The 12733-nt window shown below is 47.0% G+C and overlaps 1 protein-coding gene across 1 annotated transcript; it reads left to right on the top strand.

The window, feature by feature from the left end:
- The first annotated feature begins 9742 nt into the window (after positions 1–9742).
- figla (folliculogenesis specific bHLH transcription factor) lies at positions 9743–12466 on the top strand. The gene is made up of 5 exons (XM_007884772.2): positions 9743–10039; positions 10506–10658; positions 11348–11539; positions 11836–11883; positions 12287–12466. Exons 1-4 carry the CDS (start codon positions 9743–9745, stop codon positions 11875–11877), a joined length of 684 nt encoding a protein of 227 aa, XP_007882963.2. The 3' UTR covers positions 11878–11883; positions 12287–12466.
- Positions 12467–12733: the final 267 nt, after the last annotated feature.

Below are 12733 nucleotides of genomic sequence, written 5' to 3'. Positions count from 1 at the left end.
TATGATTTTCAAGACCTCTATCAGGTCTCCTCGTCACCTTCTCTGCTCCGACGAGAATAATCCTCACCTCTCCAGCCTTTCCTCATCATCACGGTCCCTCATTCCCGGTCCCATCCTCGTAACTCCCCTCTGTACCCTTTCCAATGCCTTAACATCCTTCCTATAGTGCGGTGCCCAGAACTGGGGCAGTGTTCCAACTGAGGCCTAACCAGTGTTTATATGGGTTAATCATCACCTCCTGACTCTTGTACTCTATGCCCCTATTTATAAAGCCCAGTATCCCATATGCCCTTTTTACAGCCTTATCTCCCTGTCCTGCCACCTTCAAGGATTCAGTTACCTGCCCCCCCAGGTCTCTCTGTTCTTTTACCCCCCCCTTAAGATGGTATTACCGCCTATATTGCCCCTCAATCTTTCTACCAAAATGCATTACCCGCATTTCTCCACATTGAAACTCATCTGCCACGTGTCGCCCATTTTACCATCTGTCTATGTCTTCCTGCAGTTGGCTGCTATCCTCACTGTTTACCGCCCCCCCTAACTTTGTGTCGTCCGCAAACTTGGAGATGGTACTTGCTATACTATACCCAAGTCCAGATCATTATGTATATTAAGAAGAGCAGTGGTCCTAATACCGATCCCTGGGGGACGCCACTGTACACTTCACTCCAGTCAGAAAAGCAGCATATACAGTGTTATACAGCAGCTTTCACGTAGCGTCTCGGAGCACTTCACAGCAGCGTAGTTTAATGTTAATCTGGGCAGAGAGGGGAGGTGACCGAAGGCGTGGTCATGGAGGTAAAGTCTTCAGGTGCGATATGACCCTAACCCTAACTCAGTGGCCGATTTGCGCACAGCAAAGCTCCCACACACCCTGAGCCCACCCAGAGCAGAGGTGGGATTAATAGTATTAGTGATGGTCTTGGGTCTCCCCAGCCCAGCTGATGGCTGTGTGTGAGGTGCCATCCTGCACGCACACCTTTGAGCTAAACCTCCTCATCAAATGTTATCAGATACATGTCTCACAAGGATTTATTCATTAGCTTGACCCACATATCACAATCTCCCACATCCCTCCTGACTACATCAATCACATCACAATAATAATCCTTGCATTTCATGTAGCACTTCATCACCTCGTGGAGACGTCTCAAAGCGCTTCGCAGGATGTACTGTAAAGCGTAGTGACTGTGTTCTTTTGTGGGCAAAACACGGCAGCCAATTGCACACAGCAGTGTCCCACAGACAAGTCATAGATTGAGTGACCAAATTTCATTTTCTTTTTGGATTGCTTTCATTTACCTGAAAGTCCCTATGAGTCCTGTACTGGGTAAACAGAGGTGTGTGGAGTAAGGAACCTTGCCCTGCCAGGAATTGAACCCAGGTCCTCTCGCTTGCCAGGCGAGTGCTCTAACCACTACGCTAGCAGTCTCAGCTCAGGCTCCAGTACAGAGTTGGAGTGTGTTTGGGGTGGGGGGGTGGGGTGGGGGTTTGTGGGGTGTGGGGATCTTTGCTTCATTGCTGCAGGTGCCGAAAGACGTTAAACCAAGCTTCCCCGGTCCTATTATGGGACACTGTTGTGCACAAACTGGTTGCCACTTTTCGCCCACAAAATGCACACAGTAACTACACTTTATGGTGTACGCCGTGGAACATCTGCCAATGATATCAAAAACATAGATTATTTATTATCAGTATATATTGCTGTTTCCCGAGCAAGGGCCAAACCCTTTCTCGAAGCCCTCAGTTGCAGTTCCACCGCTGCACTTGCACTTGACCTCACCATAAAGTATGATCCGTTTCCCCACCCAACTCAATAAACACTCTGTTCCGCCCTGTATACTCTCTCTGCCCTCGGTGTTCCTAAGGTAAATGAAAGCATTCTGTTCAGGCCTTTATCAGTGAGATGTATTACAATGAAATCGCAGTTTACAAGCCATCACCTTTGGTATATGGTGCCCGGAATGAGTGAGATCCGAGATAACACGGCACACACAAGATATCACGGCTATCGCTATGGACGTTGGAGTGCTCAGGTGATATAATCCTTATGTGCACTTAGATGTCTTTCCAACTTGATAAGGCACTATAGCAAAGAAGGAAGTTTCTCTCTCTCTCTCTCTGCCAGGCCAACAAATCCTCAAATAAAATTGGTCACTCACGCCATGGATGTTTGCGGAACATTACTGTGCACAAACTGGCTGCTGCGTTTTTTTTACCGCAAAACAGACATTCACTGCACTTTACAGTATATCCTGTGAAGCGCTTTGAGACGTCTCAACGATTTGATAAGACGCTAAATCAAACGCAATATTATTATTATTATCATCATCATCAGAGTCCAGGCTGATGCTCTAATGCAGTGCTGAATGGGGTGGGTGGGGATGAGAGCGCTGAATTATTGAAGCCGTTCTTTATAATCCTTGCGTTTGATACAGCGCCTTATCACGTCTTCTCGGCGTCTCAAAGCGCTTCGGGGGACACGCTGTAAAGTGACCGCAAAACACAAAATGCTGCAGACGCAACCTGGAAATCTGAAACAAAAACAGAAGTCGCTGGGAACACTCAGCAGGGCAGGCAGCATCGACGGAGAAAGGAAAGTGAGTCAACCTTTCGAGTCCACGTTCGTACTGTAAACTAAATTGAGTGTACGTTTGGTGGGCAAAAGCTGTGAGACTTTAAATTGAGCTCCCCATCTGTGCCCAGGCAAGCGTTAAACACACCAGCACTATCAGTCTCCTGGCCAACAATAATAATCCTTGCATTTGATATAATAATAATAATCCTTGCATTTGATATAGCGCTTTTCACGTCGGGAGGAGGACGTCCCAAAGCGCTTCGCAGAACACACTGTAAAGTGAATTGACTGTATATTTGTGGGCGAACGCGGCGGCCAATGGCGCACAGCAATGTCCCACAAACAGTCGTAGATTGAAAATGACCGATTTATTATTGTTTTGTTTTGGAGGGATTATTATTAGGCTCTGTGTGGAGTAAGGAAACTTGCCCGAGGTTTCGCCCTCTGCCTGGAATTGAACCCAGGTGTCTCGCCTGCAAAGCGAGTGCTCTAACCACTGAGCTACAGGACTCCAATCCCCCAGGTAAAATTAATCATTCACTTTATGGCTGTTTATGGCACATCACTATGTACAAAATTGACAGCTGTTTCCATCCACGAGCCACACAGTCACTCAACTTAACAGCAAGTCCTGTGAAGCGCTTTGAGAGGTCGCGCCAATGTGGTAGGACGGTGTATCAAGTGCAAGCGTTGTGAATATTATTATTGTATTAGTATTATTATTGTGCTATCACACTCAGCAAGATACCGAAAAGCCCGGATGATATAATCCGCGTGAATGGAGCTCCAATGGCATCTGCAAAACTCGTTTGAAGCTCCTGATGTATGTACTGGTGCATACAATAGGAGCGCTTTGGGACGTCCTCCCGACGTGAAAGGCGCTCTATAAATGGAATCTTGAAGTTGTGGTGGTGGTGGTTCATCCAATATATTCACTCGATCAATAAATTCATGGATAGAGATAAACAGAGCTCTGATGATCACACTGCACAGAGCAGAGACCCAGTCACAACTTTTCATGGCAAAACTCAAAACGAAAGTGCTACTGTGTACCGTACGTATCTCAAATTAGTCGGCTGTTACCGGGAATAGGCTGCCCGTCCACTCCTTAGGTAAATGGAAACAGTTCGCTGGGAAGCGATCACAAAGAGACCTGGGTTCGCTTTCCGGCAGTGTGAAACCTTGGGCGAGTTTCCTTATTCCGCGCGCCTGATAATAATCCCTCAGGAAAAAAACACAACAATAATAAATTGGTCAATGTCAATCCACGATTGTTTGTGGGACACTGCTGCGCGCAGTTGGCTGCCGCATTTCACCCACAAATATATACAGTCAATTCATAGTTACAGAGCATTCTGTGAAGTTTGAGACATCTAGAAGATGTGAAAAGTGCTATATCAACTGCAAGGATTATTATCATTATTATTATCCATATGTTCCCTCTGGACAACGTCATTTGCAGACACAGGGTAAACTTCCACATGTATGCGGATAACACACTTTGCCTCCTCCAGTCCCAACTCCAGGTCCCCCCGACGTTCTATCAGCTTGTCTGGCAGACATTAAGACCTGAATGAGTGTAAACTTCCTGCAGCTGAATGTGGACAAGACGGAAGCCATGCTCCTTGGCTCCCATCGATGTCTTCACTCCTGCGGGTCTAAGCTCCTCAACCTTCCTGGGCTCTCCCTCAGACTCACCGAACCAGTGCGTAACTTAGGCGTCCAGTTCAACCCCCGGCTCTTCCTCCCCCACATCCGGTCCCTGATCAGGACCGGCTTCCTCCACCTCCGCCACATTGGCCTGCCTCCATTGTACCTTACCCCAAATGCAGCCCAAACTCTCGTGCATGCGTTTGTCACCTCCCGCCTGGATTCCTCCAACGCACTCCTCGATGGTCTCCCCAGCGCCACCATTCGCAAGATCCAGCTTATTCAGAACTCTGCCGCCCACAAACTGACCCGGACCAAACTCCGTGCCCACATCTCCCCCGTTCTGGCCCAGGCTCCACTGGCTCCCCATCCCTGAAACGGATCGAGTTCAAGGTCCTCACACTCGTGTTCACTCTCTGGCACCTCCCTCCCTCTCCGACCTCCTCACCCCCGGCTCGGAGTCAGGCTCTAACGCTGTTAAGCGCTCTGAGACGCTGCCCTGCATGGAGGGCGTTATATAAGTGCAAGTTGTTGTTGTCGGATCGATGAATAAAATCCCCTGAATAAAACTGGTCCCTACTCATTGGCTTTGCAGTGGTCATTAGTGGTCTCATCGCTCATACCTGCTTCATGACTCTTATTTCTTTCCCCCCACCACCCCCCCCGCCCCGCTGCCCCCCCTATCATGATAACAAATCGCTGTCACGCTCGTCTACACAGTAGACCTTCACTGCGCTTTGCAGTAAACCCCGCGAAGCCCTTTGAGACGTTGGAATCAAATGCAAGGAAGATTTTTATTTTAATCTGACCTCCGCGATGGCCAAGGACATCACCGAAGGCTTCCTATTGCTTCCGCAGTATGTGCAAGGTTAGTGAGCACTACAGCAGGCTGGCTCCTCTCCAGAGAATACTGTCCCTTTCTCACTGCTTTATACTGTGTTACAGTAAAACAATACATTTCAATGCCAGGACAGAGATTAACACTGCGAGCAAAGGTCAAGGTGCTATTTGCTGCTGAGCTAACAGGAACCGAAAATGTAGCTGATGGCGGAAAAAAAAGTTACGACAGATTACATAAAATTCCTGCTCCCCCCACCCCCAACTCCATAATTGCAGAGTAATGCAGTCGATAACGAAAATCACCCGTAAATGTTATGGCCCGATTGTGATTTATGAGGGCAAAAGGGCAGATAAATATCCCTAACATTCAATAAGATATTCAACCAGTTAGGGCAACGGAGACAGACTCATAAGAACATAAGAAATTGCTGGCAAAAGAAAGACCGAGGTCCATCCGGTTTACCTTCCACCGTCCTTGCACTCGCTTGATATTATCGTGTCCCAAACTTTATACTTTATCCCCAGATATTATTTTCCAACAGAAATCTATCTCATTCGTTCTTGAAACGAACAACATTTTCTGCTTCCACCATCTCCCTGTGTGTGTGTGTATATATATATATATATATATATATATATAACTCAGCCCTGAGGTCCAGAGACCAAATGCAATCCTGATTTGCTCAATTGTCCTCTCTGATGTTTCTCACCAACCATCTGCAGCTCGGTGGGGACATCAAGTGGTCACCACTACAAGCTACAAACAACGTTCACTGCAGCATTTTACAGATCCAGAGCATATTGGTATGGACTCCCTCCTCCATCCACTCATTCACTCACTCACTCACTCTTGCACTCACTCTCCCTCTTTTTCACGCTCTCAGCCATTCCTCCTCGCTCGGCACCAGCCCCTCCACTGCAAAGCGCTCTGAGACGTTATCTGAACGTGGTAAAGAGTGGTAAAGAGGATGGCACCAGACTGCGGGAAGACATAGACAGACTGGTGAAATTGTCAGGCAAATGGCAGATGAAGTTTCGTGCAGAGAACTGGGGGATGATGCATTTTGGGAGGAAGAATGAGGAAAGGCAATATACAATAAATGGTACAGTTTAAAGGGGGTTCAGGAGCAGAGAGACCTGGGGGTACACATACACTGGTCTTTGAAGGTGGCAGAAAGGTTGATAAGAGCTGTTAAAAAGCATATGAGATCTTTGGCTTTATAAACAGAGGCATAGAGTACTAAAGCAAGAAAGTTCTACCGTCTCCTTATATGTCACTAGTTAGCCCACAGCTGGAGTATTGGGTCCAATTCGGGGCATCACATTCTAGGAAGGATGTCCAGGACTTGGAGAGGGTGCAGAGGAGATTTACCAGAATGGTACCAGGGATGAGGGACTTTAGTTATGTGGAGAGAGACAAGAGAGGCTGAGATTTTTCTCCTTAGAGCATAGAAGGTTAAAGGGAGATTTACTCGAGGTGCACACATTTCAGGAGTCCTTCCCCCTCCTTGCCCTTTACTCCTTGTTATTTTGCCAGTCTATGTTAGGATAATTGAAGTTCCCCCATTATCACTACTCTATTGGTTTTGCTTCTTTCTGAAATCTGCTTGGACTTGCTCATCCGTCCCCTTCCCACTATTTGGTGGTCTACAGTTTACACCTGACAGAGTAACAGCTCCTTTTCTACTCCTTAACTCTAACCAAATGGATTCTGTTTTTGGACCCTTTTCCACACATCGTCCCTTTCCAGGGCCGCAACCATGTATTTAATCAATATTGCCACCCCTCCCCTTCCTTTTTTTTCCTTCCCTATTCCTCCTGCATTGCAATGCATTGCAGCCAGGAATATTCAGCTCCCATTCCGGCCCTTGTTTGAGCCAGGCCTCCGTTATTGCCACGACATCATAACCCCAGGGGGTAACTTGAGCCGCAGCTCACCAATCTTATTTGTCACACTCCGTGCATTTACGCACATGCACTCCCAAGACCGACTGAGTCAGCTCTGCATTTCTCCCGTCTAATCCCTCCTTTGTCTGGATTACTCCTTATTACATTGCTATTCGTCTCTCCCAGCCCTCTATGTAACGTCTTTCTCCACTCTGATGCTACATCCTGATTCCCTAGAAATTAATTTAAATAGATAAGGAGAAGCAGTTTCCACTGGCCGGTGGGTCAGTAACTAGGGCTCACAGATCTAAGATAATTGGCAAAAGAACCAAAGGGGAGATGAGATGAGGAGACATGTTTTTACACACAGAGTAGTTACGGCCTGGAAAGCGCTGGCTGACAGGGTCGGTGGAAACAGATCCAATAACATCTTTCAAAAGTGAATTAGATAGGTACTTGAAAAGGAAAATTTGCAAGGATATGGGGAGAGCATGGGGAGGGGGACTGATTGAGCAGCTCTTCCAAAGAGCTGGCACAGGCACAATGGGCCAAATGGCCTCCTTCTGTGCTGTAATATTCTATTTATTTATTCATGAATATGTATGGAAGGTACTGTATTATTGTTATATTATTTGAAAAGAGAAGGCAATTTGTCCCAATCGGTGTCCTGGCCAAAATCTTAATCAGGCTTAATGCTTAATCAGGCAAATAACACATTCCACAGCTGTCTCAGTGACACCCAAAGGCTGTTAATGCAAAATAATGGTCTGCCTACAAATCAACAGTCACTATACTTGATAGCAATTCCCTGTTCTGAAGTTACAAGCACCGTAACACATGCAAGGATGTATCATTCACCTACAATACTCACAACCACTACACTTTATAGTGAATCCTGTGAAGCACTTTGAGACGTTCTTCCAACATAAAAGATGCTCTACCAATTATTATTAATTATCATTAATCATGCAATCAATGCACTTGACATCAGGCAGCTGGGAGGAGGTGAGGGGGAGGGGGGGCGGGCAAGAGAGGGAAGGATCAAGGTTAACTGCTGCCTAAAGGAGGTTAATTAACATTTTAACATTGCACATCGTTAAGCCTGTTTAAAACAAAATAGCATAGCTTTTTAAGAGACCATCAAAGGATACTTGTTCAGCTGGACTGTTGGGGTAAGGAAGATTTGGCAGAGCTGAGATACACTTCAAGGAAATAGGTATTGAACTGACCTCTGGGAGCTGTGTTGGGAAGAGACTTGTATAGCCATGCTCTGAGACTCTACCCAGTGTGGAGGGTGCTACATAAGTGCAAGTTATTATTATTATTGTTAAGTTGTATAGTTTTGATCAGTTTCTCAGTTCCTCTGAGTGTCCGTCACTGTATTTTCTTCTCCAGGTCTACCTGCATCCTGTGTCTACCTTGAATTCCAGCCGCAAATGCTCTCCGTCCAGATGCCCAGGGCTGACTGACTCGGGATAGATGGAATCTTGTGAAGCAACGGTGGGGAGAGGGGAGTGGGGAGTCCAGGCATCTGCCCACATCTATCAGCCGCCTTCAACTGTAAAAGCAAACCAAATGGTCAATTTTCACTTAAAGGAAATTACAAATGGAGTGCTTGGCTTTCTGTACAGAGGGATGGAGTATAAATGTTATGTTAAGATTTTGTATCAAACTGTGGTTACAGCACATTTTGAGTATTGTGTGTTGCCATATTATAGGATTGCTATTGCAGTGTAGGAGTGAGCACAGGGCTGGTTTACAGAGACGTAACCAGGCACAAGATACAGCAAACAAGAAAGATTAATTGGGCTGGAGATTTGTTCTCTGGAGTTGGGATGATTGAGAGAGAACCTTATCGAGAGAGAACCTTATCGAGGCGTTAAGGATTCAATAAGGTGGACGTTGGTAGGCCACTTGTCCATAACTTGAGGTGTTAAATATAATGTTTGGGACGTAACAGAGTTTAAGAGGAACTTCTTCACGTAGAAGGTGGTGAGAACGTGGAACTCGCCGGCGGGAAGCTGTGGTCTGAAGATTTTTAATGCCTTCAGCTCCCCTCTCGACTCTCTACCCCCTCCTCGTTCCCTCCCCTCACCCTGACCATTTCCTCCCCAATGCTCGGGTCCCGACCCAACTGTCCAGCGCCTTGGGACGTCCTCCCGAAGCGAAAGGCGCTCCATAAATGCAATCTTGTTGTTGTTTTAAAAAAAAAATTGTGCGATGTTTAAGACGACTGACTGCGTAGGTGCGGAAGAGAGACTCGCTGGTCCGAAAGGACAGTTCTTGTGCCTGTAACTCTCGGTACAGGGCATAAAATTCCACACGGGGTAAGCGCGAGGGTCCTGGTGTAAAACCAACCCCAAGCCCCACTGTGTGAACCCTCTGTGAATGGAGTCCAACTGATTGATTGACATCATGTTCCTCACTCATTGTTGGCACCTGAGGCAAGGGGGGAGGAGGCCGGTGCGCATGCGCCAGCTGCCCCACAGCCCCCTGGGAGTTGTAGTTCTTCTCGCCTCGCGCGTGCTGGGAATGGGGTGGGAGGGAGGCGAGGGCAGGACTACAACTCCCAGCGTGCACCGCAGCGCAGTCCATGGACCAGCTCATCCTCAGCCTTGCCAAGATGGTCATGTAATAATCCTAATATAACCCTAATAATAGATAACGTGTAATAATGCCATGATTTCAAGTCTCTCTCTCTCCCTCTCTCTCTGACCTTCCCCAAGAGACGAGCGATAGGTCAACCAGGCACAAGGCGGAGAGGGGCTTGTTGGACAAGTTGAGCAAATGGCAGGTGGATTGGGGGAGGAAGAACTTGATTTCCTGATTGACTGTCAGGAAGAATTGGTGGAATGTGACTTTCCCCCTCAGGGCGTGGTGGTGGGAGCCGTCCCTCGACACCTCCTGGTCGTCCCAGAGGCCGAGCTGATGGCGGACGTCATGAACGGGACCTTTGGGCGCCTCCCGCTCTTGGCCCCCGTCAGAAAGCTGAAGCGAGAGCCCTGTGTCCAGTGCGAGGCCACCGATGACTGGGAGCACATGTTTGGGAAGAGGAAGGTGGCCAACGAGAGGGAACGTCTCAGGGTGAGGACGGCTCACATTGGAGTTGAATTCTTACAGTAAAACTCCTGATAACTTGTCACTCCAGGGGACAGGGTTCAGTGACGCGTTATCCAGAACGTCCAGTTAAGCACACGTATAAATAAATTAACAACCGATTACATTTGTGTTGCACCTTTCACGGTCAGAGAGGACAGCCCAATAATATGTTAATCCTAGCATTTGATCTAGTGTTTTATATCGTCGAGAATACACTGTAAAGTGTAGTGACTGTGTGTTTTATGGGAGAAACGCAATGTGGCCGGGATATTGACAGTTCAATGACTTAAGTGGGCAGTGACGAGGTTTAGTTATCAGGAGTTTATTGGAATAATTAATACTTACAATTTTACAAAGCTCCTCAGTTGTCAAAAGCCTCGTCACAGGATTTCACTAAGATGTAGTGAGTGCTTTTCGTACAGCAGTTGATTGCCGTTGTGCTTGTGTCTAGGTTAAGAACATCAATGGTGGCTTCTCAAAGCTGAAGAGGATCGTGCCTTTGATTCCCAGAGACCGTAAACCAAGCAAAGTGGATGTGCTCAGGGGGGCCACAGATTATATTCGTCTCCTGCGTGTGGTGTTGGAAGAAAATGGAGGATTGACGGTGAGGAAGATGGCAAACCTTCACACTTCCAATTTATCACTCACCTTCAAGGACAGAGGTCTTTGATGATGAGGGTTGAGGGAGAATTGGGGAAGGGAGGGGGCGGGCAAGGGGAGGTGAGAAGGGGCCGAAGGAGAAAGGGGTCTGGGGGAAAAGAGTGAAGAAGGGGGAAGCAGGACATTTTTGGAAGTGCTGTATTTGGGACATTAAGCCAAGCTCTGCCTGTGACCTGTTGAAGATTTCCTGTGAAACTATTCGAAAACTGAAGGGAGTTTCCCTAGCCGGTGTCCTGGTCAGCCTCTTTCTCCTTGACCCACCCAACGCCCCCCCCCCCCCCCCAACAACCACCTCCCCCCCACCCATCCATCAATTAAATCTTCAGTTATTTTAGTTGCTGTGTGCGAATTGGTTGTCATGTTTGCGTACAAAAGTATACAGTCGCTCGGCTTGACAGTATATCCAGTGAGGCACTTTGAGACGTCCATCTGAAGTGAGAGGTTCTGAATTAAATACACTTCACATTAATAAACTAATATTTGCATTAGAATAATATTTGCATTGCTCTTCGCGTCACAAGTGCTTTCCAGGCGTAAGGTGTGTATTTTGTGGGTAACTTATTTATTATCGTTATGATAACATGTGGCTCTGTAAGTTGCTCTGTGTGTAATGTAGTGTAACCGGCTCTGCAGGAAGGTCTCCAGGACAAGCCCCTGAATGAAGAGTTGGTGGAACCAGGAGAAGGCTCGGCTGGGCCGGTCAGCACAGACGCTCAGGATGACGCTGCAGTGGGAAGGCCCTACGATCCGGTTGATGGTCACGACGAAGCCAAGTGGGTGTATTACCCGATGAAGAGCGTATCCCAGCCACAGAGGGCAAACATGGTAACGTGTGCACAGCAGCCAAGTGCCTGTTGCTGGGTTTCCTGCGTGAAATGATTAACATTAACACTTGCCCCAATCTTTCGCTTTGAAACGACTTAATCACCTGATGAGGTGCCGTATTGAATGGAAGGATTATTATTGCCGGAGGTGCCATTTAATGTGGTGGGCTGGGAGATAGGGTGGGGGTGTGTGGGTTAGAAACGCATCCTAATTTGTGAATAGTCGGGGGGGGGGGGGCAAAGAGAGGGAGAAAATGGTGAATAAACTCTTTGTGAATTTGGTTTCTTCAATTTCAGATATTCCAACCGACTGAACACATGGGTTATGCTGCTCCCTAGAGCAAGGTAAGGAACCGAGTTATTCCATCGTAACATCACCCCACCCACCCTGAGACCACTCTGGAACTCCATCTGGAGTCCCTCCGCCTCACTAGCTCGCTCGCTCACTCACCTCTTTCAAGGGTAATCACTTGACTGTAGTTTTATCACCTTTTTACCCTCCACCGTTTCCCTTTTGCCTTTCTTGCCCCCTCCCTCCCCCTCCACCCACCAGGCGCTAATGTCCAGACTGTAGTATTTGAGCGCTCCTTTCAACCTGAGGCCTCAAAACTATGTAAATATTAATTGCATTGATTTAATTGTCTTGAAAGTTAGTTGGGCCAGAAGTATTATATCAAAGGTAAAGATTAGTATTACAGAGTCAATTGGACAGTCTCTGGGGCAACGAGGTCATTTCTCCCCTTTTCAGTCCTGCAGATCACTGAAGTTACGATGTTTAACTTGTGCCTTTGTGATGACTGAAGGGAGAGGAGGAAGGGAAGACTCAATAAAAAGAGGAGACCATTTCAGTACTCGAGGGCAGTCCACATGCGATTACATTTTGCACTTTTGTTCCAGGTTCCAGAAGCACACATGATTATTAATAACAATAATAAGACTGGATTTGATGAACTGATATTTCTGGAAACCCCCAAAAAAACTTACTTTTGTGTTTCTCGTTGGCTCCGAGCCGTTTGGATTATAAAGTTTAGATCCTGTTAAAAAAAAACCCAGATATTAAAATAAATGTTCATTGTGAGTATGGACTTAATGGTCACTAATTGGCTTAACCTGGGAAAGGGGGTGAAAAGAGGGTTAAACTATAGTGAGTGGTTGGTTAGGGGAGGGAGTCTTGGCTGAGACTCCTGTGCAGTGT

This window comes from Callorhinchus milii, unplaced genomic scaffold (assembly GCF_018977255.1).
Source record: "Callorhinchus milii isolate IMCB2004 unplaced genomic scaffold, IMCB_Cmil_1.0 Scaffold28, whole genome shotgun sequence".
Classification (NCBI taxonomy): domain Eukaryota; kingdom Metazoa; phylum Chordata; class Chondrichthyes; order Chimaeriformes; family Callorhinchidae; genus Callorhinchus; species Callorhinchus milii.
Note: the sequence above shows the minus strand (reverse complement) of the source record. Positions and strands in the feature narration are given on the sequence as shown.

Bases quoted from the DNA above. Each gene is read 5' to 3' on its own strand.
- figla (XM_007884772.2), top strand. From the start codon at position 9,743: ATGGCAGGTGGATTGGGGGAGGAAGAACTTGATTTCCTGATTGACTGT. The intron at 10,040-10,505 runs GTGAGGACGGCT...GCTTGTGTCTAG, and splicing joins ACGAGAGGGAACGTCTCAGG to GTTAAGAACATCAATGGTGG. The intron at 10,659-11,347 runs GTGAGGAAGATG...CCGGCTCTGCAG, and splicing joins AAGAAAATGGAGGATTGACG to GAAGGTCTCCAGGACAAGCC.